Source organism: Oncorhynchus clarkii, chromosome 5, assembly GCF_045791955.1.
Source record: "Oncorhynchus clarkii lewisi isolate Uvic-CL-2024 chromosome 5, UVic_Ocla_1.0, whole genome shotgun sequence".
Classification (NCBI taxonomy): Eukaryota; Metazoa; Chordata; class Actinopteri; order Salmoniformes; family Salmonidae; genus Oncorhynchus; species Oncorhynchus clarkii.
In genome coordinates, this window is record NC_092151.1 from 64,417,387 (window position 1) to 64,441,934 (window position 24,548).

General features: G+C 44.7%; 1 protein-coding gene across 2 annotated transcripts in view; it reads right to left on the reverse strand.

Annotated features, from left to right (window-relative positions):
- Positions 1-23,054, reverse strand: part of LOC139409216 (ral guanine nucleotide dissociation stimulator-like 1) — a 37,391-nt gene extending 14,337 nt beyond the window's left edge. Inside the window, exons 1-2 of one of the 2 annotated variants that reach the window (XM_071154058.1) lie at positions 22,548-23,054; positions 1,219-1,329 (exon numbers count right to left, since the gene is read on the reverse strand). In XM_071154058.1, coding sequence (XP_071010159.1) covers positions 1,219-1,329; positions 22,548-22,703 — 267 coding nt within the window. In that variant the 5' untranslated portion in view covers positions 22,704-23,054. Of the gene's footprint in view, positions 1-1,218; positions 1,330-3,391; positions 3,645-22,547 lie in introns of those variants that run through there. The other variant, XM_071154059.1, reaches the window with a different exon arrangement.
- Positions 23,055-24,548: the final 1,494 nt, after the last annotated feature.

Genomic DNA, 24,548 nt, shown 5'->3' on the forward strand with positions numbered 1-24,548 from the left:
ACTGATACTATATACACTTGTTGTTGGGGTGAGATTGGTGTGGGGTGTTGGGATGTCTGTGGATGGCTTTTGACCACTTCTTTGGATTCCTCATGTCTTAGTCATTGTTAAAAAAGGTTTGGTCCAAATCAGATGTTAGGTACAATTATTGAATATTACATTAATTATATAAATTAAAATGGACAATTTAGGTGCAATCAATTAGTTTAAATTAATCAGAGATCAAATTATATTTCAACAAAATAATGTTTCCGGAATGCTTATCTTATCGAACTACAGAAACAATTTCAGAATAAATCAGACGGTGGGTGTCAAGGCTTGCTGAAATGACATGGAATGACCTAATTAGAACCAGACAGAGATCATCAGAGGATGCTCCATTGCACCCGTCTCATTATGGCATCTGTACGAGCATGGGCAGTGCCATAGTGGCCATCTCCATTTTGAAGTAGTACATTTTCTTATTCTGCTACTTCTATGAGTTGGTAAACAAACTGAAAGGGTGCATACTGCCACCTGGAATGTGCTGTTTGAACAGGTATAAAGCCAAGGTCTGGCATTTGACTGCCACCTGCAGTTATGGAATGTGAGTATAATTGACTATAATTCATGAGTATAATTCATTGGCTGATCTCTCTTGACGATATGGATGGAATTTTGTGATTCTTCCTTAACCCATAGGAAGTCCCTCTCAGTTGACTACTTCAAAATTGTAAAAGTCCTCAATGGCGCTGCCAGTGCTAAAACAGGCTTTTGGGCACTAGAGTACTCTCTCTCTATGAAACTGGCAAATCAGGAAATCACATGACTTTGACAAACAGTTGAGTAGGCTATTTGTGTAAAAGTTTTTATATGGCCTGCGCAGGGTGTTGGCAAAAATGGGAGAATTCAACAGTTAAATGTTAAAACACCCTGTGATTGCAAATTGACATTACTGCATATCTTACAATGAAACAGACAAGCTCTATCCACAAAACTACTTCTTGTACCCCTCTCCTTTCAAAGAACTATAGACTTATCTAATTGCAAAGTGATTCAATCTGTCCAATGTTGCCATGTTAACTAGTGATTATATCATCAATTCTCCAATGGAAAAATTAAATCTGTCTATAGATATAATGCATTGATCAGGGTTATTGTTTGAGCCTGATAAAGTCTCTCACAAGTTTGCGTGCTTTCAACCAGTGTGTTGTAGTGAAAGAGCAGTGGTCCACTCACCCCCAGCCATCTTGCTCCCTTGTTGGCAGCCTGCTGAATCTGGACCCTCTTCAGTGTCACGTTGTATATTGCTCCCTCCTCCACTTCCTCCCCCCAGTCCTGCACCGAGCTCTGTGGGAGACATAATGAGCTGTTGACACACAGACAAACTATCTTCTAGAACACAGGACCACAACAAAGCTGAACAAACCAAAACTGTAGTAAAATGTATCACATTTAAAAAATAAGTGAAGTGTGTCTAGAAACAAAAGAGGAGTACTTTTGTTATGACTCAAGGACAGCGTGAAAGAGATAGAGAATGAAACCCATACTGAGCAGAGTGCCACTGAGTAGGAGAGCCTGTCTCCCTCATCGCCATACCTTTCACCCTCTCTGAGAGCTGAGGTCAGAGCTGGAGCGGGCCACTGGAGCGCAGGAGATGAGAGCTAAAGCTAAGAACTGTCTGTAGACTAAAGACAATCAAAAATCCTCTGCCTGTCTGAGACTGGCTCAACCTGAAACCTCCCTCCCAGAGCCTGGAACTGGTGGAAATATAGTACATGTCCTGCTCACTGCTCCACACACACACACAATATAGTCTCCTCTCTGGCTCTGAATCCATATTGGCAACATATTGCCTCTCAGCTATGCAGTTCACTCAAATCAAAAATCTGCCCAGTCAAGGAGGAAGGCAGCCACATGCAGTGTAACAGTGACCAGAGCTAATTTCAATCCCATAAAGAGGAGCTGTTTAGAGGACAGAAGCACTCCAGCAAGTCCAAACTCTCACTTTCCACCACTGCCATAACAGGACAATGGCAAAGTCCACTCCCTCCCCAGACAGAGTGGTGGCAGCTAGAGTCAAAGGTTACAGCTAGCTGTTAACAGGCTTACAATGCCAGCTCTTAAGGCCAGTGGCACTTAGCCCGGGACTGTTGTGGGTAGATGTTTGGGTTCTAACAAAAACACAGCACAGAGGGCCATGCGGGGAACCCACCCCAAACAATCACAGTCAGGCACTAATAAACAGTGTGTGGTGGCAATGGGCTCTGGTGAAGAGAGAGAAAGTGTGCCACAGAGGAGTAACCGAGTGCAGGAGATAAAACAGGCCAGAAGGTCTGTATTTTCCATCCGTTTCCTGCCGCTCTGCCTGCGAGATAAATACTTCACTCAGTGAGTTATGCAGTCCAGTCCACTCCAAAACAATAGCAGGAGGTATTTCTGCTCTGTGGCCCAGCCTGCTGAGTCCACAGTCTGCACAGAGCCTGCTCTTTGTGCCAGGCATAAATGTTTTTCAGACTGGGGTTTAAAGGCCTGCCTGCTTTGTGGACCAAGTTGGGGCTTATGGTGTACCAAAGGCCTCGGGCGGGAGTTATAAAAAGAGAGACCGAACAAGTTATTCTGTCACAGGGGACATTTTAGCTCTGTGTCATCTAATAGGCCTATAATACAAAAGCTGAGATAAACACGGTTGTGAATAGTAATGAGTTTAGAGACTACATGGCATATAAATGACCCCAGGATATAAACAGAAGATGGCTTGTTTACTAACTCCAATTTCATAATTGCTGAACAGCCTTCAGTTTGGAAGGATGCTCCAATTCAGCGGAGAAGGATGCCGACTACAGAATAGACTATTTGCTCGGGCAAATAACACTAGTCTGTCTCCGACCCGCTTCTGCTGACATCACAGAACACGGGTGTTGAGCCAAGTGAAAACAATACGCTCAAGATAACAACAACGGTGTCAAGTCTTTGGGCTGATCCGTAAGCTTTGTGCTTGCTCCAGACGCAGCTGCAGGGACCCGTGAAAGGAGCTCACGCCCCAGGGCCAAGGCAATTGTTCTACCATTTCACTCTCCGCTCAGAGACAAACGTTTTTCATTTCTATGGGGAAAAACGAATGGTATCATATATTCGGACACTAGTTACATTTCCATAGCGCGGCCGCGTCTTTACGCAAAACGTTTACGCGCAGGCGATACAGACCATTTTAAGTGCTCCACGAGAGCGTTGTGGGAGAGAAAACAATTAAAACTCAATGTTCAAATTCATCGCCCGCCGCCCCCCCCCCCCGCTTTCTTTCCTTTATTCGCTTCTTTCCCAAGCCTCTCCAGCCGCTCTGAAAGCTGACTCTCAAACCACAAAAGCAACAGTCTGCAGCACGGAAACAGTGGAACTTTTTTTTTTTTACCATCTTAGCTTTCCAGGCGAATCTCATGGTCAGCGCTTCTCTCATGATCCGGGGACTGCATCAGAACACGGTATAAACAGTCAACCCAGGCAATAAATGTTTCCAGTCCACAGCGACATACGGTGCGGTCCTGCTCTGTAAAATATTTTCTTCACTACACAATCCGTCACAGCTCTCTTGTCTGTGTTGTCCCCCTCTCTCAAATCCTCCTCCTCTCTTTCAATCTCCCTTCTTCCTCAGTCCCCTGTTGAATGGCTGAGCTCCGCCCACCGCACTCGCGGTCCTCACAATAACCCCTCCCGTTACCATTTTCTTTAGATTTGTAATTTTCAGGAGACTGTGCCCGTCGAGATTTTCGTTGATATTACGCATACATGCTTGTGTGTAAAGCTTAAAGGGTCAATCTGAAGTTCCTTCATCCATTTTTGGACATTCATTAATAATATGTACATATTGATTATTGAATAACATAATTTATAATTGCCTCATGAGCTTAGTTCAACTGTCAAACCCCATCAGAACCCCAAATATAAGCTTGTTTTACTCCAGTGTTTGTAAACATTGTAAATAAACGCTATATACCCCCAAAACATGCTTGAAACTATAATTTTTATATCTTGGATGGTCAAGTTCTAGCTCTGTCCATGAATTTGAGTGGTTACATTTCTCCAGGCCCACCCTTTAGCTTTTAACCAAAACAGTCCTAGCTCTGTCAATGAATTTGAGTGGTTACATTTCTCCAGGCCCACCCTTTAGCTTTTAACCAAAACAGTCCTAGCTCTGTCCATGAATTTGAGTGGTTACATTTCTCCAGGCCCACCCTTTAGCTTTTAACCAAAACAGTCCTAGCTCTGTCCATGAATTTGAGTGGTTACATTTCTCCAGGCCCACCCTTTAGCTTTTAACCAAAACAGTCCTAGCTCTGTCCATGAATTTGAGTGGTTACATTTCTCCAGGCCCACCCTTTAGCTTTTAACCAAAACAGTCCTAGCTCTGTCCATGAATTTGAGTGGCTACATTTCTCCAGGCCCACCCTTTAGCTTTTAACCAAAACAGTCCTAGCTCTGTCCATGAATTTGAGTGGTTACATTTCTCCAGGCCCACCCTTTAGCTTTTAACCAAAACAGTTCTAGCTCTGTCCATGAATTTGAGTGGTTACATTTCTCCAGGCCCACCCTTTAGCTTTTAACCAAAACAGTTCTAGCTCTGTCCATGAATTTGAGTGGTTACATTTCTCCAGGCCCACCCTTTAGCTTTTAACCAAAACAGTCCTAGCTCTGTCCATGAATTTGAGTGGTTACATTTCTCCAGGCCCACCCTTTAGCTTTTAACCAAAACAGTCCTAGCTCTGTCCATGAATTTGAGTGGTTACATTTCTCCAGGCCCACCCTTTAGCTTTTAACCAAAACAGTCCTAGCTCTGTCCATGAATTTGAGTGGTTACATTTCTCCAGGCCCACCCTTTAGCTTTTAACCAAAACAGTCCTAGCTCTGTCCATGAATTTGAGTGGTTACATTTCTCCAGGCCCACCCTTTAGCTTTTAACCAAAACAGTCCTAGCTCTGTCCATGAATTTGAGTGGTTACATTTCTCCAGGCCCACCCTTTAGCTTTTAACCAAAACAGTCCTAGCTCTGTCCATGAATTTGAGTGGTTACATTTCTCCAGGCCCACCCTTTAGCTTTTAACCAAAACAGTTCTAGCTCTGTCCATGAATTTGAGTGGTTACATTTCTCCAGGCCCACCCTTTAGCTTTTAACCAAAACAGTCCTAGCTCTGTCCATGAATTTGAGTGGTTACATTTCTCCAGGCCCACCCTTTAGCTTTTAACCAAAACAGTCCTAGCTCTGTCCATGAATTTGAGTGGTTACATTTCTCCAGGCCCACCCTTTAGCTTTTAACCAAAACAGTCCTAGCTCTGTCCATGAATTTGAGTGGTTACATTTCTCCAGGCCCACCCTTTAGCTTTTAACCAAAACAGTCCTAGCTCTGTCCATGAATTTGAGTGGTTACATTTCTCCAGGCCCACCCTTTAGCTTTTAACCAAAACAGTCCTAGCTCTGTCCATGAATTTGAGTGGTTACATTTCTCCAGGCCCACCCTTTAGCTTTTAACCAAAACAGTTCTAGCTCTGTCCATGAATTTGAGTGGTTACATTTCTCCAGGCCCACCCTTTAGCTTTTAACCAAAACAGTCCTAGCTCTGTCCATGAATTTGAGTGGTTACATTTCTCCAGGCCCACCCTTTAGCTTTTAACCAAAACAGTCCTAGCTCTGTCCATGAATTTGAGTGGTTACATTTCTCCAGGCCCACCCTTTAGCTTTTAACCAAAACAGTCCTAGCTCTGTCCATGAATTTGAGTGGTTACATTTCTCCAGGCCCACCCTTTAGCTTTTAACCAAAACAGTCCTAGCTCTGTCCATGAATTTGAGTGGCTACATTTCTCCAGGCCCACCCTTTAGCTTTTAACCAAAACAGTCCTAGCTCTGTCCATGAATTTGAGTGGTTACATTTCTCCAGGCCCACCCTTTAGCTTTTAACCAAAACAGTCCTAGCTCTGTCCATGAATTTGAGTGGTTACATTTCTCCAGGCCCACCCTTTAGCTTTTAACCAAAACAGTCCTAGCTCTGTCCATGAATTTGAGTGGTTACATTTCTCCAGGCCCACCCTTTAGCTTTTAACCAAAACAGTCCTAGCTCTGTCCATGAATTTGAGTGGTTACATTTCTCCAGGCCCACCCTTTAGCTTTTAACCAAAACAGTCCTAGCTCTGTCCATGAATTTGAGTGGTTACATTTCTCCAGGCCCACCCTTTAGCTTTTAACCAAAACAGTCCTAGCTCTGTCCATGAATTTGAGTGGTTACATTTCTCCAGGCCCACCCTTTAGCTTTTAACCAAAACAGTCCTAGCTCTGTCCATGAATTTGAGTGGTTACATTTCTCCAGGCCCACCCTTTAGCTTTTAACCAAAACAGTCCTAGCTCTGTCCATGAATTTGAGTGGTTACATTTCTCCAGGCCCACCCTTTAGCTTTTAACCAAAACAGTCCTAGCTCTGTCCATGAATTTGAGTGGTTACATTTCTCCAGGCCCACCCTTTAGCTTTTAACCAAAACAGTCCTAGCTCTGTCCATGAATTTGAGTGGTTACATTTCTCCAGGCCCACCCTTTAGCTTTTAACCAAAACAGTCCTAGCTCTGTCCATGAATTTGAGTGGTTACATTTCTCCAGGCCCACCCTTTAGCTTTTAACCAAAACAGTCCTAGCTCTGTCCATGAATTTGAGTGGTTACATTTCTCCAGGCCCACCCTTTAGCTTTTAACCAAAACAGTCCTAGCTCTGTCCATGAATTTGAGTGGTTACATTTCTCCAGGCCCACCCTTTAGCTTTTAACCAAAACAGTCCTAGCTCTGTCCATGAATTTGAGTGGTTACATTTCTCCAGGCCCACCCTTTAGCTTTTAACCAAAACAGTCCTAGCTCTGTCCATGAATTTGAGTGGTTACATTTCTCCAGGCCCACCCTTTAGCTTTTAACCAAAACAGTCCTAGCTCTGTCCATGAATTTGAGTGGTTACATTTCTCCAGGCCCACCCTTTAGCTTTTAACCAAAACAGTCCTAGCTCTGTCCATGAATTTGAGTGGTTACATTTCTCCAGGCCCACCCTTTAGCTTTTAACCAAAACAGTCCTAGCTCTGTCCATGAATTTGAGTGGTTACATTTCTCCAGGCCCACCCTTTAGCTTTTAACCAAAACAGTCCTAGCTCTGTCCATGAATTTGAGTGGTTACATTTCTCCAGGCCCACCCTTTAGCTTTTAACCAAAACAGTCCTAGCTCTGTCCATGAATTTGAGTGGTTACATTTCTCCAGGCCCACCCTTTAGCTTTTAACCAAAACAGTCCTAGCTCTGTCCATGAATTTGAGTGGTTACATTTCTCCAGGCCCACCCTTTAGCTTTTAACCAAAACAGTCCTAGCTCTGTCCATGAATTTGAGTGGTTACATTTCTCCAGGCCCACCCTTTAGCTTTTAACCAAAACAGTCCTAGCTCTGTCCATGAATTTGAGTGGTTACATTTCTCCAGGCCCACCCTTTAGCTTTTAACCAAAACAGTCCTAGCTCTGTCCATGAATTTGAGTGGTTACATTTCTCCAGGCCCACCCTTTAGCTTTTAACCAAAACAGTCCTAGCTCTGTCCATGAATTTGAGTGGTTACATTTCTCCAGGCCCACCCTTTAGCTTTTAACCAAAACAGTCCTAGCTCTGTCCATGAATTTGAGTGGTTACATTTCTCCAGGCCCACCCTTTAGCTTTTAACCAAAACAGTCCTAGCTCTGTCCATGAATTTGAGTGGTTACATTTCTCCAGGCCCACCCTTTAGCTTTTAACCAAAACAGTCCTAGCTCTGTCCATGAATTTGAGTGGTTACATTTCTCCAGGCCCACCCTTTAGCTTTTAACCAAAACAGTCCTAGCTCTGTCCATGAATTTGAGTGGTTACATTTCTCCAGGCCCACCCTTTAGCTTTTAACCAAAACAGTCCTAGCTCTGTCCATGAATTTGAGTGGTTACATTTCTCCAGGCCCACCCTTTAGCTTTTAACCAAAACAGTCCTAGCTCTGTCCATGAATTTGAGTGGTTACATTTCTCCAGGCCCACCCTTTAGCTTTTAACCAAAACAGTCCTAGCTCTGTCCATGAATTTGAGTGGTTACATTTCTCCAGGCCCACCCTTTAGCTTTTAACCAAAACAGTCCTAGCTCTGTCCATGAATTTGAGTGGTTACATTTCTCCAGGCCCACCCTTTAGCTTTTAACCAAAACAGTCCTAGCTCTGTCCATGAATTTGAGTGGTTACATTTCTCCAGGCCCACCCTTTAGCTTTTAACCAAAACAGTCCTAGCTCTGTCCATGAATTTGAGTGGTTACATTTCTCCAGGCCCACCCTTTAGCTTTTAACCAAAACAGTCCTAGCTCTGTCCATGAATTTGAGTGGTTACATTTCTCCAGGCCCACCCTTTAGCTTTTAACCAAAACAGTCCTAGCTCTGTCCATGAATTTGAGTGGTTACATTTCTCCAGGCCCACCCTTTAGCTTTTAACCAAAACAGTCCTAGCTCTGTCCATGAATTTGAGTGGTTACATTTCTCCAGGCCCACCCTTTAGCTTTTAACCAAAACAGAGGCGGGGTAACGCTTTGTTATTGTTTCAACTAAGGATTGACCCTTTAAGCCAGATAGTCCTTGTTCCAGTGAGACAATACAAGAAGGCTGGAGATGCAATCACGATTGTGTATTGTTTATGTGAATAGGGTATGTGTGTGAGAATAGTCAACAACTGTTCCACTGTTTATGTATTTGTACACATAGTCAACAACTGTTCCACTGTTTATGTATTTGTACACATAGTCAACAACTGTTCCACTGTTTATGTATTTGTACACATAGTCAACAACTGTTCCACTGTTTATGTATTTGTACACATAGTCAACAACTGTTCCACTGTTTATGTATTTGTACACATAGTCAACAACTGTTCCACTGTTTATGTATTTGTACACATAGTCAACAACTGTTCCACTGTTTATGTATTTGTACACATAGTCAACAACTGTTCCACTGTTTATGTATTTGTACACATAGTCAACAACTGTTCCACTGTTTATGTATTTGTACACATAGTCAACAACTGTTCCACTGTTTATGTATTTGTACACATAGTCAACAACTGTTCCACTGTTTATGTATTTGTACACATAGTCAACAACTGTTCCACTGTTTATGTATTTGTACACATAGTCAACAACTGTTCCACTGTTTATGTATTTGTACACATAGTCAACAACTGTTCCACTGTTTATGTATTTGTACACATAGTCAACCACCAGTGGTGTAAAGTACTTTAGTAAAAACACTTTAAAGTACTACTTAAGTCGTTTTTTGGATATCTGTACTTTACTATTTATATTTTTGACAATTTTTACTTTTACTCCACTACATTCCTAAAGAAAATGATGTACTTTTTACTCCGTACATTTTCCGAGACAATCAAAAGAACTCGTTACATTTTGAATGCTTAGCAGGACAGGAAAATGGTCCAATTCATGCACATCAAGAGAACATCCCTGGTCCTCCCTATTGCCTCTGATCTGGAGGACTCACTAAACAGAGAACATCCCTGGTCCTCCCTACTGCCTCTGATCTGGAGGACTCACTAAACAGAGAACATCCCTGGTCATCCCTACTGCCTCTGATCTGGAGGACTCACTAAACAGAGAACATCCCTGGTCCTCCCTACTGCCTCTGATCTGGAGGACTCACTAAACAGAGAACATCCCTGGTCATCCCTACTGCCTCTGATCTGGAGGACTCACTAAACAGAGAACATCCCTGGTCCTCCCTACTGCCTCTGATCTGGAGGACTCACTAAACAGAGAACATCCCTGGTCCTCCCTACTGCCTCTGATCTGGAGGACTCACTAAACAGAGAACATCCCTGGTCATCCCCTGCCTCTGATCTGGCGGACTCACTAAACAGAGAACATCCCTGGTCATCCCCTGCCTCTGATCTGGCGGACTCACTAAACACAAATGCTTTGTTTGTAAATTATGTCTGAGTGTTGGAGTGTGCTCCTGGCTATTCATAAATTGTCAAAAATAATAATAATTTGAAATGATTTATACTTTTTACTTTGACTTTTGATACTTAAGTATATTTTAGCAATTACATTTACATTTGATACTTAAGTATATTTAAAACCAAATACTTTTAGACTTTTACTCAAGTTGTATTTTACTGGGTGACTTTCACTTTTACTTGAGTCATTTTACTCAAGTATGACAAGTGAGTACTTTTTCCACCACTGTCAACCACTTACTTGAGTCAGTGGAGAGATAGCCAGTGGAGAGATAGCCAGTGGAGAGATAGAAATCAGCAGGTGGTCAAACATTTAGAGAGTTATTATGAAGCCATTAGGATGATCAGTAAAGGAATGTCTCATGTAATAACTTCAGCCACCAATACCCACACAATGCACTGCGAGTAATGTACTGCACCAGTAGTAGGACTAGACTTCCAGTGGACAATGGGAGCCCTCTGTAGGAGAGTAGGCTGGCCATGCCGTGACCCGTGTCCTCTGACTCTCACACACTGGCCCATGTAACACACAACGTCACACAGCATCACACCAAACGTCACACACAGTGTCAGTCGGTGCCCACAGACGTACAGGCCGGCCAGGGTGTCACTGCTCCCCAAACAGCCCAGTCCAGGTTGGCTGCAGGCCGGGCCAGAGGCCAGAGGCTGCCTGCCTGGAGGGCCAGGGGTCCAGGGAAGCCCTGTGTAGCCTGGCTGGAGGCCAGTTCCCAGGCTGGCTTGCCCCACCATCCACATCAGTCTCCAGGGCTCTGGGAAGCATCGACAGGCAGTGGGAAAGGTTGTGACCCCTGGCTCTCCCCCGGGGACTGTTGTGCTGCTCTCAGAGGTGAGTGATGTCATCCTTCTGTGCGACAATACTCCTTCTGACAAATGTGACAGGCACAGCTCAACTCTACTGGACCGATGAGCACACATCTCCCATTTCACAAGGACTTGGTTTGGGATGCAGAGAGAGAGGGCTAAGATCTTTGGTGCAATCTACGGAGTCTGGCGCTGCACTGTTCAGATTAAATAAGAGACTGTTTGTATTGGCCCAGCTGCTGGGGATAATAAATAATGCCATATATCTGGTTGATTTACAGTACTAAGATCCTACTGCTGCTCCAACAGATCTTATAGTCTGGAGCAAGTCTCTATGGAAAAGGAGGTTTGTTTGTCTGGGGGGCCGGAGGAGGGGTGCTGTTCATCCTGAGATCTGTAATAAAATATATCTCCAATATCACAGCACAGACTGGGGGACAGAAGGGTCAGCTCTCCCCCTGGCTGGACCCCTGGACCCCCGGCCGCCAGCCTTCCCTCTGGGGGACCCCTATCTACACCCCCCTCCCCCCATCCTCCCCTCTGTCTCAACAAAACCAGGACAGGGAGCTGCAGCGCAGAGTGGAGCCGGACAAAAACAGGAGGCGCGCGGTGCTGTTGTTGCACCACTGTGGGGAAAAAGGCACATTCCAGGAAATCTCCCACTTCCTGCCTGCAGCCTCCGGACTCCACAAAGCCTGCTGTCTTCATACATGACGGGTGGGGCTGGCAGGGCTAGAGCCATAACACACTACTACTGCTATAGAGGGACAGGAGAGGAGAGGAGAGGAGAGGAGAGGAGAGGAGAGGAGAGGAGAGGAGAGGAGAGGAGAGGAGAGGAGAGGAGAGAACAGGACAGGACAGGAAAGGAGAGGAGAGGAGAGGACAGGAGAGGACATGAGAGGACGGGAGAGGATAGGACAGGAGAGGATAGGATAGGACAGGACAGGACAGGAGAGGACAGGAGATGAAAAGAAAATAAAAGTAGAGGAACCATAAAACTCTACATCAAGGGGACAGGATTGCATCAGAACACTCACTTACAGCGAGAAGAGAAGAGAAGAGATGAGACACTCAGTAGAGCACTATAGGGATCTAAATATCCATCTCAGAGCCAAGAGAGTTTAGCAGATAAGACAGCCAGACCATTCAGGATGGTTTGAAGCTGCTCTGTTTAAGTGAAGAGGATCAAGAGGTCATTGTCAGAGAAAGTGTACTGTACTGTTTAGTGGGTGTTGCCAGAGCTGTGTGTGTGTGTGTGTGTGTGTGTGTGTGTGTGTGTGTGTGTGTGTGTGTGTGTGTGTGTGTGTGTGTGTGTGTGTGTGTGTGTGTGTGTGTGTGTGTGTGTGTGTGTGTGTGTGTGTGTGTGTGTGTGTGTGTGTGTGTGTGTGTGTGTGTGTGTGTGTGTGCATGTGCTCGTGTCATAAAGAGTTCACAGCAAGGTCAGGAGCTCATGGAGAAGCCATTTAAGCCAGAAGAGATCAAGCCAAAACAATAACAAAGTCATTAGTGGAATTCATAGGGAATTTAGGAATAATTATAATATTTTGTACATCAAGCTGGATGGACATTTTAAGTTGAACCTTTATTTAACTAGGCAAGTCAGTTAATTAGGAACAAATTATTATTTACAATCATGGCCTTTCATTAGCCTGATATGAGCAAAAAATAAGATTCATCCTCACTATTAAAGTATTGGCAGCTGTTAGAGCCAGAGACTCCAGTGGAAACTCTGTCATTGCATCATTGCATAACAAGCAGTACTTGGAAGGTCCTGTCAGCGTCCAATACCAGTCTGTCTGTCTGTCTGTCTGTCTGTCTGTGAGACACATGGAGGGATCACTTCCCCGAAGCCTCTACTCCCACTACTACTGCCACTATTGTGACTACGTTATGTCAGGTACACTTTGTGCCTGTGTGTGGGTGGGCCATGTGTCCTGCTATATGTGTCTGTGTGTAATTTACACTGTCTGCGCATGCAGATCAGTGTGTGTGTATGTGTGCGTGTGTGTGTGTGTGGTTGTGTTTTAACCACACTATCCAGTAGGGAGTGGTATATACTGTATGTAAGATGGTGAATTTATCCAGAATCAGCGCTGGGTTTGCCAGCCACAACGCCTGAGGAGTTGGTTGTTTTTAGGACTTTATGATCTTCTAGCTTTGTAAAATGCTCCGCCATTTCCTGGTTGCTAAAATTCGAATAGTTCGCCTAATTTCAGTTTGTGTGACAAAACATGCATGTATAGTGTAGAGAATCATTGTACCATCTAAACTGCTGTGAAATATATTGTACCATCTAAACTGCTGTGAAATATATTTTCTATAACCAAAAATATTGTATTTTCAGCTGTTTGAAGCTGGTGTACAAAACTGAAAGTGAAATACTTATATTTCCCTCACTAACTTTAAACATCAGCTGTCTGAGCAGCTAACCGATCGCTGCAGCTGTACATAGCCCATCTGTAAATAGCCCACCCAATCTACCTACCTCATCCCCGTATTGTTTTTATTTACTTTTCTGCTCTTTTTCACACCAGTATCTCTACTTGCACATCATCATCTGCTCATCTATCACTCCAGTGTTCATTTGCTACATTGTAATTACTTCACTACTATGACCTATTTATTGCCTTACCTCCTCACACCATTTGCACACACTGTATATAGACTTTCTTTTTTTTCTATTGTGTTATTGACTGTACGCTTGTTTATTCCATGTGTAACTCTGTGTTGTTGTTAGTGTCGCACTGCTTTGCTTTATCTTGGCCAGGTCGCAGTTGTAAATGAGAACTTGTTCTCAACTATCTTATGTGGTTAAATTAAGGTGAAATAAAAAATAGATATTAAAAAGGGCACAGTCAGTAACCACCAACAGATATTGTGATCTCTCAATCATGCAGATTACAGTTTCCACTCTCTTGCTCATGTTCCTCCTCCTCTCCTCTTCGCTCTCTCCCTCATGTTCCTCCTCCTCTCCTCTTCGCTCTCTCCCTCATGTTCCTCCTCCTCTCCTCTTTGCTCTCTCCCTCATGTTTCTCCTCCTCTCCTCTTCGCTCTCTCCCTCATGTTCCTCCTCCTCTCCTCTTCGCCCTCTCCCTCATGTTCCTCCTCCTCTCCTCTTCGCTCTCTCCCTCATGTTCCTCCTCGTCTCCTCTTCGCTCTCTCCCTCATGTTCCTCCTCCTCTCCTCTTCGCTCTCTCCCTCAAATGTTCCTCCTCCTCTCCTCTTCGCTCTCTCCCTCATGTTCCTCCTCCTCTCCTCTTCGCTCTCTCCCTCATGTTCCCCCTGTAGTGCATGTTTCCCCCCCACTCTTCCTGTAGTACATGTTTCCCCCCCACTCTTCCTGTAGTGCATGTTTCCCCCCCACTCTTCCTGTAGTGCATGTTTCCCCCCCACTCTCCCTGTAGTGCATGTTTCCCCCCCACTCTTCCTGTAGTGCATGTTTCCCCCCCACTCTCCCTGTAGTGCATGTTTCTCGCCTCACCTCTCATTTTTCTCTCCCCTCTTTCTCTCCCGTCTTCTTCTCTCCTCCTCTTTCCTCCTCAAAATCAAATCAAATTGTATATGTCACATATGCTGAATACAACAGGTGTAGGTAGACCTTACCATGAAATGCTTACTTACAAGCACTTAACCACCAATGCAGTTCAATGAATAGAGTTAAGAAAATATGTACTAAATATAATGTACTAAAAATGAGGCTACTTCCCGGGGGGGTAAATGTAGACTTGGCGCTCCGGTACCGCTTGCCGTGCGGTAGCAGAGAGAACAGTCTATGATTCCGGTGACTGGAGTCTGTGATACATTTTTTTGGGCCTTCCTCTGACACCGCCTAGTATATAGGTCCTGGATGGCAAGAAGCTTGGCCCCCCTATAGTCCACGATCAGCTCCTTTGTCTTTCTCACGTTTAGGGAGAGGTTGTTGTCCTGGCACCACACTGCCAGGTCTCTGACCTCCTCCCTATAGGCTGTCTCATCATTGTCAGTGATCAGGCCTACCACTGTTGAGTCAGCAAACTTAATGATGGTGTTGGAGTCGTGCTTGGCCATGAAGTCGTGGGTGAACAGGGAGTACAGGAGGGGACTAAGCACGCACCCCTGAGGGACCCCTGTGTTGAGGATCAGCGTAGCAGATGTGTTGTTACCTGCCCGTCAGGAAGTCCAGGATCCAGTTGCAGAGGGAGGTGTTTAGTCCCAGGGTCCTTAGCTTAGTGATGAGCTTTGTGGGCACTATGGTGTTGTACGCTGAGCTGTAGTCAATTAACAGCATTCCTTTTGTCCAGGTGGGAAAGGGCAGTGTGGAGTGCAATTGAGATTGTGTCATCTGTGGATCTGTTGGGGCGGTATGCGAATTGGAGTGGGTCTAGGGTTTCCGGCATGATGGTGTTGATGTGAGCCATGACCAGCCTTTCAAAGCACTTAATAGCTACTGACGTGAGTGCTATGGGGGGGTAATCATTTAGGCAGGTTACCTTTGCTTTCTTGGGCGCATGGACTACGTCAGGGAGAGGACTCTGATCCATTGTTACCCTGTGAGGCCCTGTGTGAGGCTCTATCAGTGGCCTCCTGGCCTCATTAGCATAGTGATTCATACAGCCGGCCAGACTCCAGAGGAATGACATCATCACCACTGCCAGTAAACCCCACTAAGACCCTGAGAGCCCCTCCCCTCCCTCTGGATGGCCACCAGCTGGGGCTGCAGTGTCTTTGGGAGAACAGACAACATTACACCATGGCTTATACAGACTGATCCTAGAACTGCCTCAGAAAAGAGTAAGATGAAATTGCTCTTAGATACTGAGGTCAGTTTTACATTTCCCCCCACCTAAGCTGATCCTAGATATGTGCCTAAAGGCAACTTATAGGCCTATCCAAAGCTTTCCGAGAGGCAATATTACAGGCTGATCCGGAGTGTTCCACAGTGTTCATCTGGGGTCAATAGGCTTGAGCCGCCCTCGGCACCAAAACAAGGATAATCCTCAGTTCTAGGCTGTGTTTTATGATGACTCACACTGTACTGCCATGTCTTATAGACATTACGGTAACTTGGGGTATCCCCAGTAGCCCTCCATCCCCACCCCTGACCCCCTGCCTATAAGCCCCAATTAAGAAGTGTGGGTCTGCCTGTCTGGCCTCCTGTTCCAGTCAGAGCCATCTGTTTCTCATAGCCTCTGTAGCACTACAATTCTGCTGAGATGAACACCCACGGATGCATAGAACCACTGACTCCGTTCTATATTGAAAACCTAGAAATGGACACACTAGATCTACAAACATTTTATGGCCTGAGGGTTCAGACTACAAGTGGGTGAGATGCTGACATGCCAGATTGCCTGACCATTCATATTAATAACTGTCCTCAGTACACCACCCTGCACTGCCCACTTGCCCTCTGTACCCTCTCCTCCACACACACACACACACACACACACACACACACACACACACACACACACACACACACACACACACACACACACACACACACACACACACACACACACACACACACACACACACACACACACACACACACACACACACACTCTGCCTGCTCAGGCAGAACACACAGTAAGCTGGGACACATGACTGGGATCAGGCTGGGCTGTTGTGGGGAGGGGAGGGGGCTCACATTGTTTACCACAGTCCTCTTGCACAAGCTGCCAGGGGCTGGGGTTTTTGTGGTGTGCAATCCAGGTTTTGTGTGCGTGTGCATGATTTAGTGCATCTATTTGATTTAAAAAGGTTAGTGTGCTTACATAGCCTACAGACACTGTACCACTATCATCCGCAGCCTGAAGCCCATCCAAATGTGTGATCAACATCGACCCCCCCCCCCCCCCCCACATGCACACACAGCTGCTACACTATCAAAACCACTCAGAATTGTGTTACCCAGTAGGGGGGCCCCTATGGTGTGCCCCTATGGTCTGATGAGTTTCTGCCCCAGTTGAGTGATCTGATCCTCTGGTGTGATATGTGATGCCCAGGCCTGGACTGGAGGATGACAGGGACAATAGCCTGACTATTGACTCTTCACAACTTCTCTATGCCACAATTAATCCAGGACCCATAATACAGTATGAACCATGGAGCAGCTAGCTAGACTTGTAAGATGCTACCCAAGAGTGTGAAATTAATAGGATGCCAACAAAGAGGTGTACTTTGAAGAAAATATTGCAGACCCATGTATTTGGTAAATGGGTCTGCAATATACCAAATCAAATCAAAGTGTATTTGTCACGTGCGCCGAATACAATAGCCTTCCTACAGTGTTGTGAATGATGTACAGTGTTATTTTGAAATAGCCTTCCTACAGTGTTGTGAATGATGTACAGTGTTCACCTTACAGTGAAATGCTTACTTACAAGCCCTAACCAACAGTGCAATTTTTAAGTAAAAAATAGGTATTAGGTGAACAATAGATAAGTAAAGAAATAAAAACAGTAAAAAAACAGTGAAAAATAACAGTAGCGAGGGAGGCTATAACAGTAGCGAGGTTAAATACAGTAGCGAGGCTATAACAGTAGCGAGGTTAAATACAGTAGCGAGGTTAAATACAGTAGCGAGGCTATAACAGTAGCGAGGCTATAACAGTAGCGAGGCTAAATACAGTAGTGAGGCTATAACAGTAGCGAGGCTATAACAGTAGCGAGGCTAAATACAGTAGCGAGGCTAAATACAGTAGCGAGGCTATAACAGTAGCGAGGCTATAACAGTAGCGAGGCTAAATACAGTAGCGAGGCTATAACAGTAGCGAGGCTATAACAGTAGCGAGGCTATATACAATAGCGAGGCTATAACAGTAGCGAGGCTATATACAATAGCGAGGATATAACAGTAACGAGGCTAAATACAATAGCGAGGATATAACAGTAACGAGGCTAAATACAATAGCGAGGATTTAACAGTAGCGGGGCTATATACAATAGCGAGGATTTAACAGTAGCGAGGCTATAAACAGTAGCGAGGATATAACAGTAGCGAGGCTATAACAGTAGCGAGGCTATAACAGTAGCGAGGCTAAATACAGTAGTGAGGCTATAACAGTAGCGAGGCTATAACAGTAGCGAGGCTAAATACAGTAGCGAGGCTAAATACAGTAGCGAGGCTAAATACAGTAGCGAGGCTATAACAGTAGCGAGGCTATAACAGTAGCGAGGCTAAATACAGTAGCGAGGCTATAACAGTAGCGAGACTATAACAGTAGCGAGGCTATATACAATAGCGAGGCTATAACAGTAGCGAGGCTATATACAATAGCGAGGATATAACAGTAACGAGGCTAAATACAATAGCGAGGATATAACAGTAACAAGGCTAAATACAATAGCGAGGATTTAACAGTAGCGGGGCTATATACAATAGCGAGGATTTAACAGTAGCGAGGCTATAAACAGTAGCGAGGATATAACAGTAGCGAGGCTATAACAGTAGCGAGGCTATATACAATAGCGAGGCTATAACAGTAGCGAGGATATAACAGTAGCGAGGCTAAATACAGTAGCGAGGCAAAAACAGTAGCGAGGCTATAAACAGTCCCAAAACATATTCCAGTCTGTGCTAGCAAAACAGTCCTGCAGTTTAGTATCTGCTTCATCTAACCACTTTTTTTTATAGAGTCACTGGTGCTTCCTGCTTTCATTTTTGCTTGTAAGCAGGAATCAGGAAGATAGAATTATGGACAGATTTGCCAAATTCAGGGCAAGGGAGACCTTTGTACACGTCTCTGTGTTTGGAGTAAAGGTGATCTAGAATTTATTTGCCCTCTGGTTGTGCATTTAACATGCTGATAGAAATGAGGTAAAACGGATTTAAGTTTCCCTGCATTAAAGTCCCTGGCCACTAGGAGCGCCGCCTCTGGGTGAGCGGCTATTGTTTACAAATATGCACAGACCGCCCTCCTTGTCATACCGGAGTGTGCTGTTCTTTCTTGCCGGTGCAGCGTATATCCCACCAGCTGAATATCCATGTCGTCATTCAGCAATAATTTGGTGAAACATAAAATATTACAGTTTTTGATGTCCCGTTAGTAGGATATTCGTGACCGTACCTCGTCTAATTTATTGTCCAATGATTGTACGTTGGCAAGTAATACTGATGGTAAAGGCAGATTTCCCATTCACCGCCACCGTATCCTTACAAGGCACCCCGCCATGTGTCTGTACCTGCTCTGTACCTGCTGTCTCTCTCTTGCCAATGACAGGGATTTCGGCCTTGTCGGGTGTCTGAAGTACATCCTGTATGTCCTGCTCGTTGAAGAAAACATCTTTGTCTAATCTGAGGTGAGTGATCGCTGTCCTGATATCCAGAAGCTCTTTTTTTGCCAGTAAAATACGGTGGCAGAAACATTATGTACAAAATAAGTTACAAATAACACAAGAAAAAAAAAACACATAATAGAACAATTGGTTAGGACCCGTAAATTATGTGACTGGAGTAGTCAGCCTTTTTCTGTACTTTTGGGTCAACACAGAAACACAGTTCTATTTAGGACAATCAAGTGTCAGTTTCCTTCCCCAGACTGTAGCAACGGGAGGTTTGTTGAATGGCAGTGTTTTTACAGACAACCTCAGTCCTCCTCTGTGTCATAATAAATCACTCCCTAACAAACCCAACTCCATTGTCGTGTCATAATGGCACATGACTGTCAAGAAATGAAAGGTTAGCTAGAAAGGAAACATTTGAACGTCACATAAAAAGAAAATAAAAGAAAAGAAGACGAAAACGGGAAGGAGGACTGCTTGGTCAGCTTTTCTATTTTTCCTTGGAAACCACATCATCATTGTGGATTTACTCTCGTGGTCTGCTATTGCTTCTGCTATTTCAATGGCCCACTATCGAATGGCCCTGCTTGGTTTATTACCAGTCATTGGGTTTTGTTGAATATTGCCTGCATTCTAGTTTATTGAGCTCTGTGCTTTATCACCAAACTGCTCTGCTACACTCTCTGTGGCTGTGAGTGGAAAAACAGATCCCAGTATCATCTTCCATGAGCCAGGAGCCAGGAGCTAGGATCTAGGAGGCAGCTCTATCTGTCTTTATGAGGCTCTAAGTCCCCAGTAACGTTGAATAGGGACACCTCAGCATTCTCTCTTTCTGACCTGCACTTTGAACCTGGCGGCCATCATCCACAGACCACAGGACCACATAACAGCGCCATTAAAACACATTAGTTCAATCACTGCTTTACTTTATGGCTGGCCTGGTTTCGTAACCGATCATTAAGAAGAGGAGAAGAAAGGAGGAGGGGGAGGGAGGGAGGGAAAAAATGGATTACAACAATGCTTCACAAGCCAAGGGAGCAGAACTGTCAAAGTCTCAAAGTTCTACTGGACATAAATGCATAACAGGCATAACTGTTATGTAACTGTAGTCTGTAAAATTGGAGCAATTTTTCTCTTGTAACCACTAACAGGAGGAAGAAAATGTAATACTAAATGCACCTGTGACATTCAAATAGATAGGGAGGAAATAGTCTAATATAGGAAAACATAGTGTGAATAGATAGGGAGGAGAGAGTCTAATATAGGGAAACATAGTGTGAATAGATAGGGAGGAGAAAGTCTAATATAGGGAAACATAGTGTGAATAGATAGAGAGGAGAGAGTCTAATATAGGAAAACATATTGTGAATAGATAGAGAGGAGAGAGTCTAATATAGGAAAACATATTGTGAATAGATAGAGAGGAGAGAGTCTAATATAGGAAAACATATTGTGAATAGATAGAGAGGAGAGAGTCTAATATAGGAAAACATATTGTGAATAGATAGGGAGGAGAGAGTCTAATATAGGGAAACATAGTGTGAATAGATAGGGAGGAGAAAGTCTAATATAGGGAAACATAGTGTGAATAGATAGGGAGGAGAGAGTCTAATATAGGGAAACATAGTGTGAATAGATAGGGAGGAGAAAGTCTAATATAGGGAAACATAGTGTGAATAGATAGGGAGGAGAGAGTCTAATATAGGGAAACATAGTGTGAATAGATAGAGAGGAAAGAGTCTAATATAGGGAAACATAGTGTGCTATCAAAGTACAGTGAGGTTGGTCATTCTCTGACAAACAATCAAACAAACACGATTCAGACTGCATTTAACACACACAGACTCGTTGTTTGGTGTATCAATGCCAAAACGAGCTTAGACCTATTAGCCTACACACTGTGATTGTGTACATGTGCGTATGTACACAAAATCTGTGTGTGTGTATTATTATTTCGTGTGAAATCACAAATCTGTGTGTTTGGAATATGTATGTTTGGAATATGTATGTTTGGAATCTGTGTGAGCAGTGGTCAGTGGGAGAGGCCTGCCGTCCGGCCTGGCCTTTCTGTCCGGGAAACAATGGGCGGAAACTGTCCAGCGAGTCGGGAAGAGACGTCAGCCAGGATGTCAGATAAGAGGACCAGGGGAGAACCATCATAAACATTCACAATGTCACACTTTATATCCACGGAGCACACACAGACCTCCATTCAGATTATATCCATATTCACCATATCAACACTATGTACTTTAGTACTGAGCCACAGACCTACTAATAGTTGCCGTATCTACATTTCATTGGTTAAACATACACAGACCACCCAAACACCTCTATTCTTAGATACCACATCAACAATGTTTAGGCGAATGCCAGATTCAAAAGATTCAGGGCTCAAATAGGTACACAAAACATCTCTCTCATGCAAACACTCAAAGTGACATGGTTAATAAACTGTTATTACCTCTCTATAAACACACACTGATAGTACATCATATGTAAACACAACCATGGTTCATGTTCCAGCTACATTGCTGATAGACTCTGATGTAACCACTTCTTGGTAGTTGGAACTTAAACTGTGTGGAAGGCAGCAGTGAGGCAGGTTCCCTGAATGGATGGATGACCAGCAGGTCAGTAGCGGTCAGGAGTGGTCAGAGAGAGCGACCGTGTGTTACCAGTGGTCAGCACTACCTACATGCTTCTGTGCAGCAGAACTGCTGACAGGGGCTAGAGACGAGGCTTCGCTTCCCGCTCAACAACAACCCCCTCCTTCTCCTCCCCTCTTTCCCTCCTCCGTTTCCTCAGAATCACCACAACCACACAGATTGATCTTTGAGGAATAAACAGAGCTCAGCAGAAGTACAGGTCACACTTCTCTGTGAAGGTAGAGCTGTCTGTCTGCCATCTGCCTTCACTACTGTACACAATCACATTGGACTGTTCCTTCTAGTACACTAAAGACTTTGGACATTGAATGGTCTGCCATAGTCTACTTTTCTGTCAATTTCCTGAATCCCTTTGTACAGTGTCTCTCTCACACCTCAGCCCAACAATGAAACTACCAAAACATATCTCCTTGAATTTGGCTCTGCAGACCTGAACACAGCATCACTGAGAGATTGAACACAGAGACAACAGACAGAGAGACAGAGCAGGAAAGTGTATAGACCCACTTCAGATGAGAAGACCAGTCCATCGTACTGGAAGGACACAGCAGAAAGTGTGAAACAATGTTTCCCTAACATTAAAGACTATCCACCATAGACAGAGACACACAGAGAAGGGTACATGAAAGACAGCTACACACACACACACACACACACATACACACACACACACACACACACACACACACACACACACGCACACACGCACGCACGCACTCACACATACGCACACGCACACACACACAAACACACACACTCCGGTAGTGACTGACCCAGTGTCGGGGGCTGCTCTCTGGTGATCGAGCCTGGTACCTCTGCAGGGCCACCCCTCCCTCCCCATCTAGCAGAGAGGCCTCCATGTCGGAGCAGTGTCCGTGGGGACCGGGGGGCCAGGGCAGCAGGATGGCCAGGGGGTAGTGGGATATCATGGTGCCCCAGCGGCTCAGCGGCAGGGTTGGCTGGGCTGGCAGGACATATTCTACTCTGGAAGGCAGCGCGAGGGTGCTGTTGGGGGTTACTCTGGATCTCTGGATCTCTGCTTCCTCAGTGTCTGGATCAGGGTGGTAGAATGTTGTTGTGGATCCACTGGCTCAGAGTGGCTGTTGTCACTGGTCTTCTGTACCCCAAGGGCTCAGGTTTTATTCTCTGTTATATTCTCTGCCTGTGTGGTTCAGTAGGCTGGTCAGTCCTCCTGCTCCCAGGCTAGGTTGCTGTGTCTCTGGTCTTGCAATTCCCTCTTCGCTATGTTCCTGGAGGTGTGAGTGAGGCTTCCTCTCCAACAGACACCGTTTCCTCTTTCTCTTCTCCTTTAAACTCACTCATTCTCTCTCTTTTCCCCTCTCGGTGTGTGTGGAGCTTGGTTGTAGCCTACCAGCTCTGACCAAATGAGTGATTAAATTCTATTGTCTATCTCTCTTTCTCTCCCTCACTCACTCTGTCTCAGCCAAGAGTGGGAGGAGCTTAGGATAAGCCCCTTAACTATCCAGTGACTAAAAATGTGGATGAAAGACGGGAAAAGAGAGAAGGGAGGTTGATGTTATGGAAGGAGGATGTCAGGATTTCCAATATATTCTAATGGATGTTTTCCATGATGTTAACTTGGATGGCCTAATTTATGTGGTACCTGAGCCAAAATTAATACACCACTCAAACCACTAAGCTCCATAGCCACAGCCAATATGAGAAAAGTAACACAGATCATGTTAAAGTATGATAGAGGTCTGGGTTGTCCCAGAGATCTGAGAGTAACAGTACAACCCTAACTGCTATGTGCTTCAGCAGTTACTAATTCTACTGGTTTGTTAACCAACACCCAACAAAAAGTGGCAGATGATGCCCTTTGAGACTGGAAGCAATGTTCAAATGGTCATAAATGGATAACGTTGGAGAATAGGATTTAATAGGGACTGAGAGAGAAAGAGAGAAGAGTGTGTGTCTGTGTCTGTGCGTGTGCGTGTGCGTGTGCGTGTGAGAGAGAGAGAAGAGTCTGTGTCTGTGCGTGTGTGTGTGCGTGTGTGTGTGCGTGTTTGTGTGTGTGTGTGTGAGAGAGAGAGAGAGCGTGTGCAGTAGGGAAGAGAGTCAGTCATGTGTAAAACGCAGCAGTTGCTGAGGAGGATTATCTGGGACCAGGCACCGCTCACACACACACACACACACACACACACACACACACACACACACACACACACACACACACACACACACACACACACGTAGGCCTACACTCAGACCGCCATGCCTGGTTGCAACAGTGAATAGGCCACAGAGTGAGGAAAGTTGCTTCCGATTGTTGCCAAAGCTTTGGATTCAAGCCTAACATCCTGTCCTCAGGTGAATCAGCAGCCACTGTAGAAACATCAATACATCCGGAGCAGCCCTCTAAATACTCCTGTACACACACCAGTCATCACTAATTCACTCACTGACCTAGTTAGTAACGGTTTCCTAACTCAACCACATACACACTCACATGCAATCTGGTGAAATCTGACCTATTCACTCTGTGCTACCATGTAGTGGATGTAAGGCCTAGCTAGCTAGTTTAACCTCATCCCCTAAAACATCAACTTCCCTGAAGCACAGTAACTGTAACCTCTGGATAATAGAAGTTGAACTGTCCTTGTAGTGTTATTGTCACGCCCTGACCTTAGAGAGCCGTTTTATTTCTCTATTTGGTTAGGTCAGGGTGTAATGTGGGGTGGGTATTCTAGGTTTTGTTTTCTATGTTTCTTTATTTCTATGTTTTGGCCGGGTATCAATCAGGGACAGCTGTC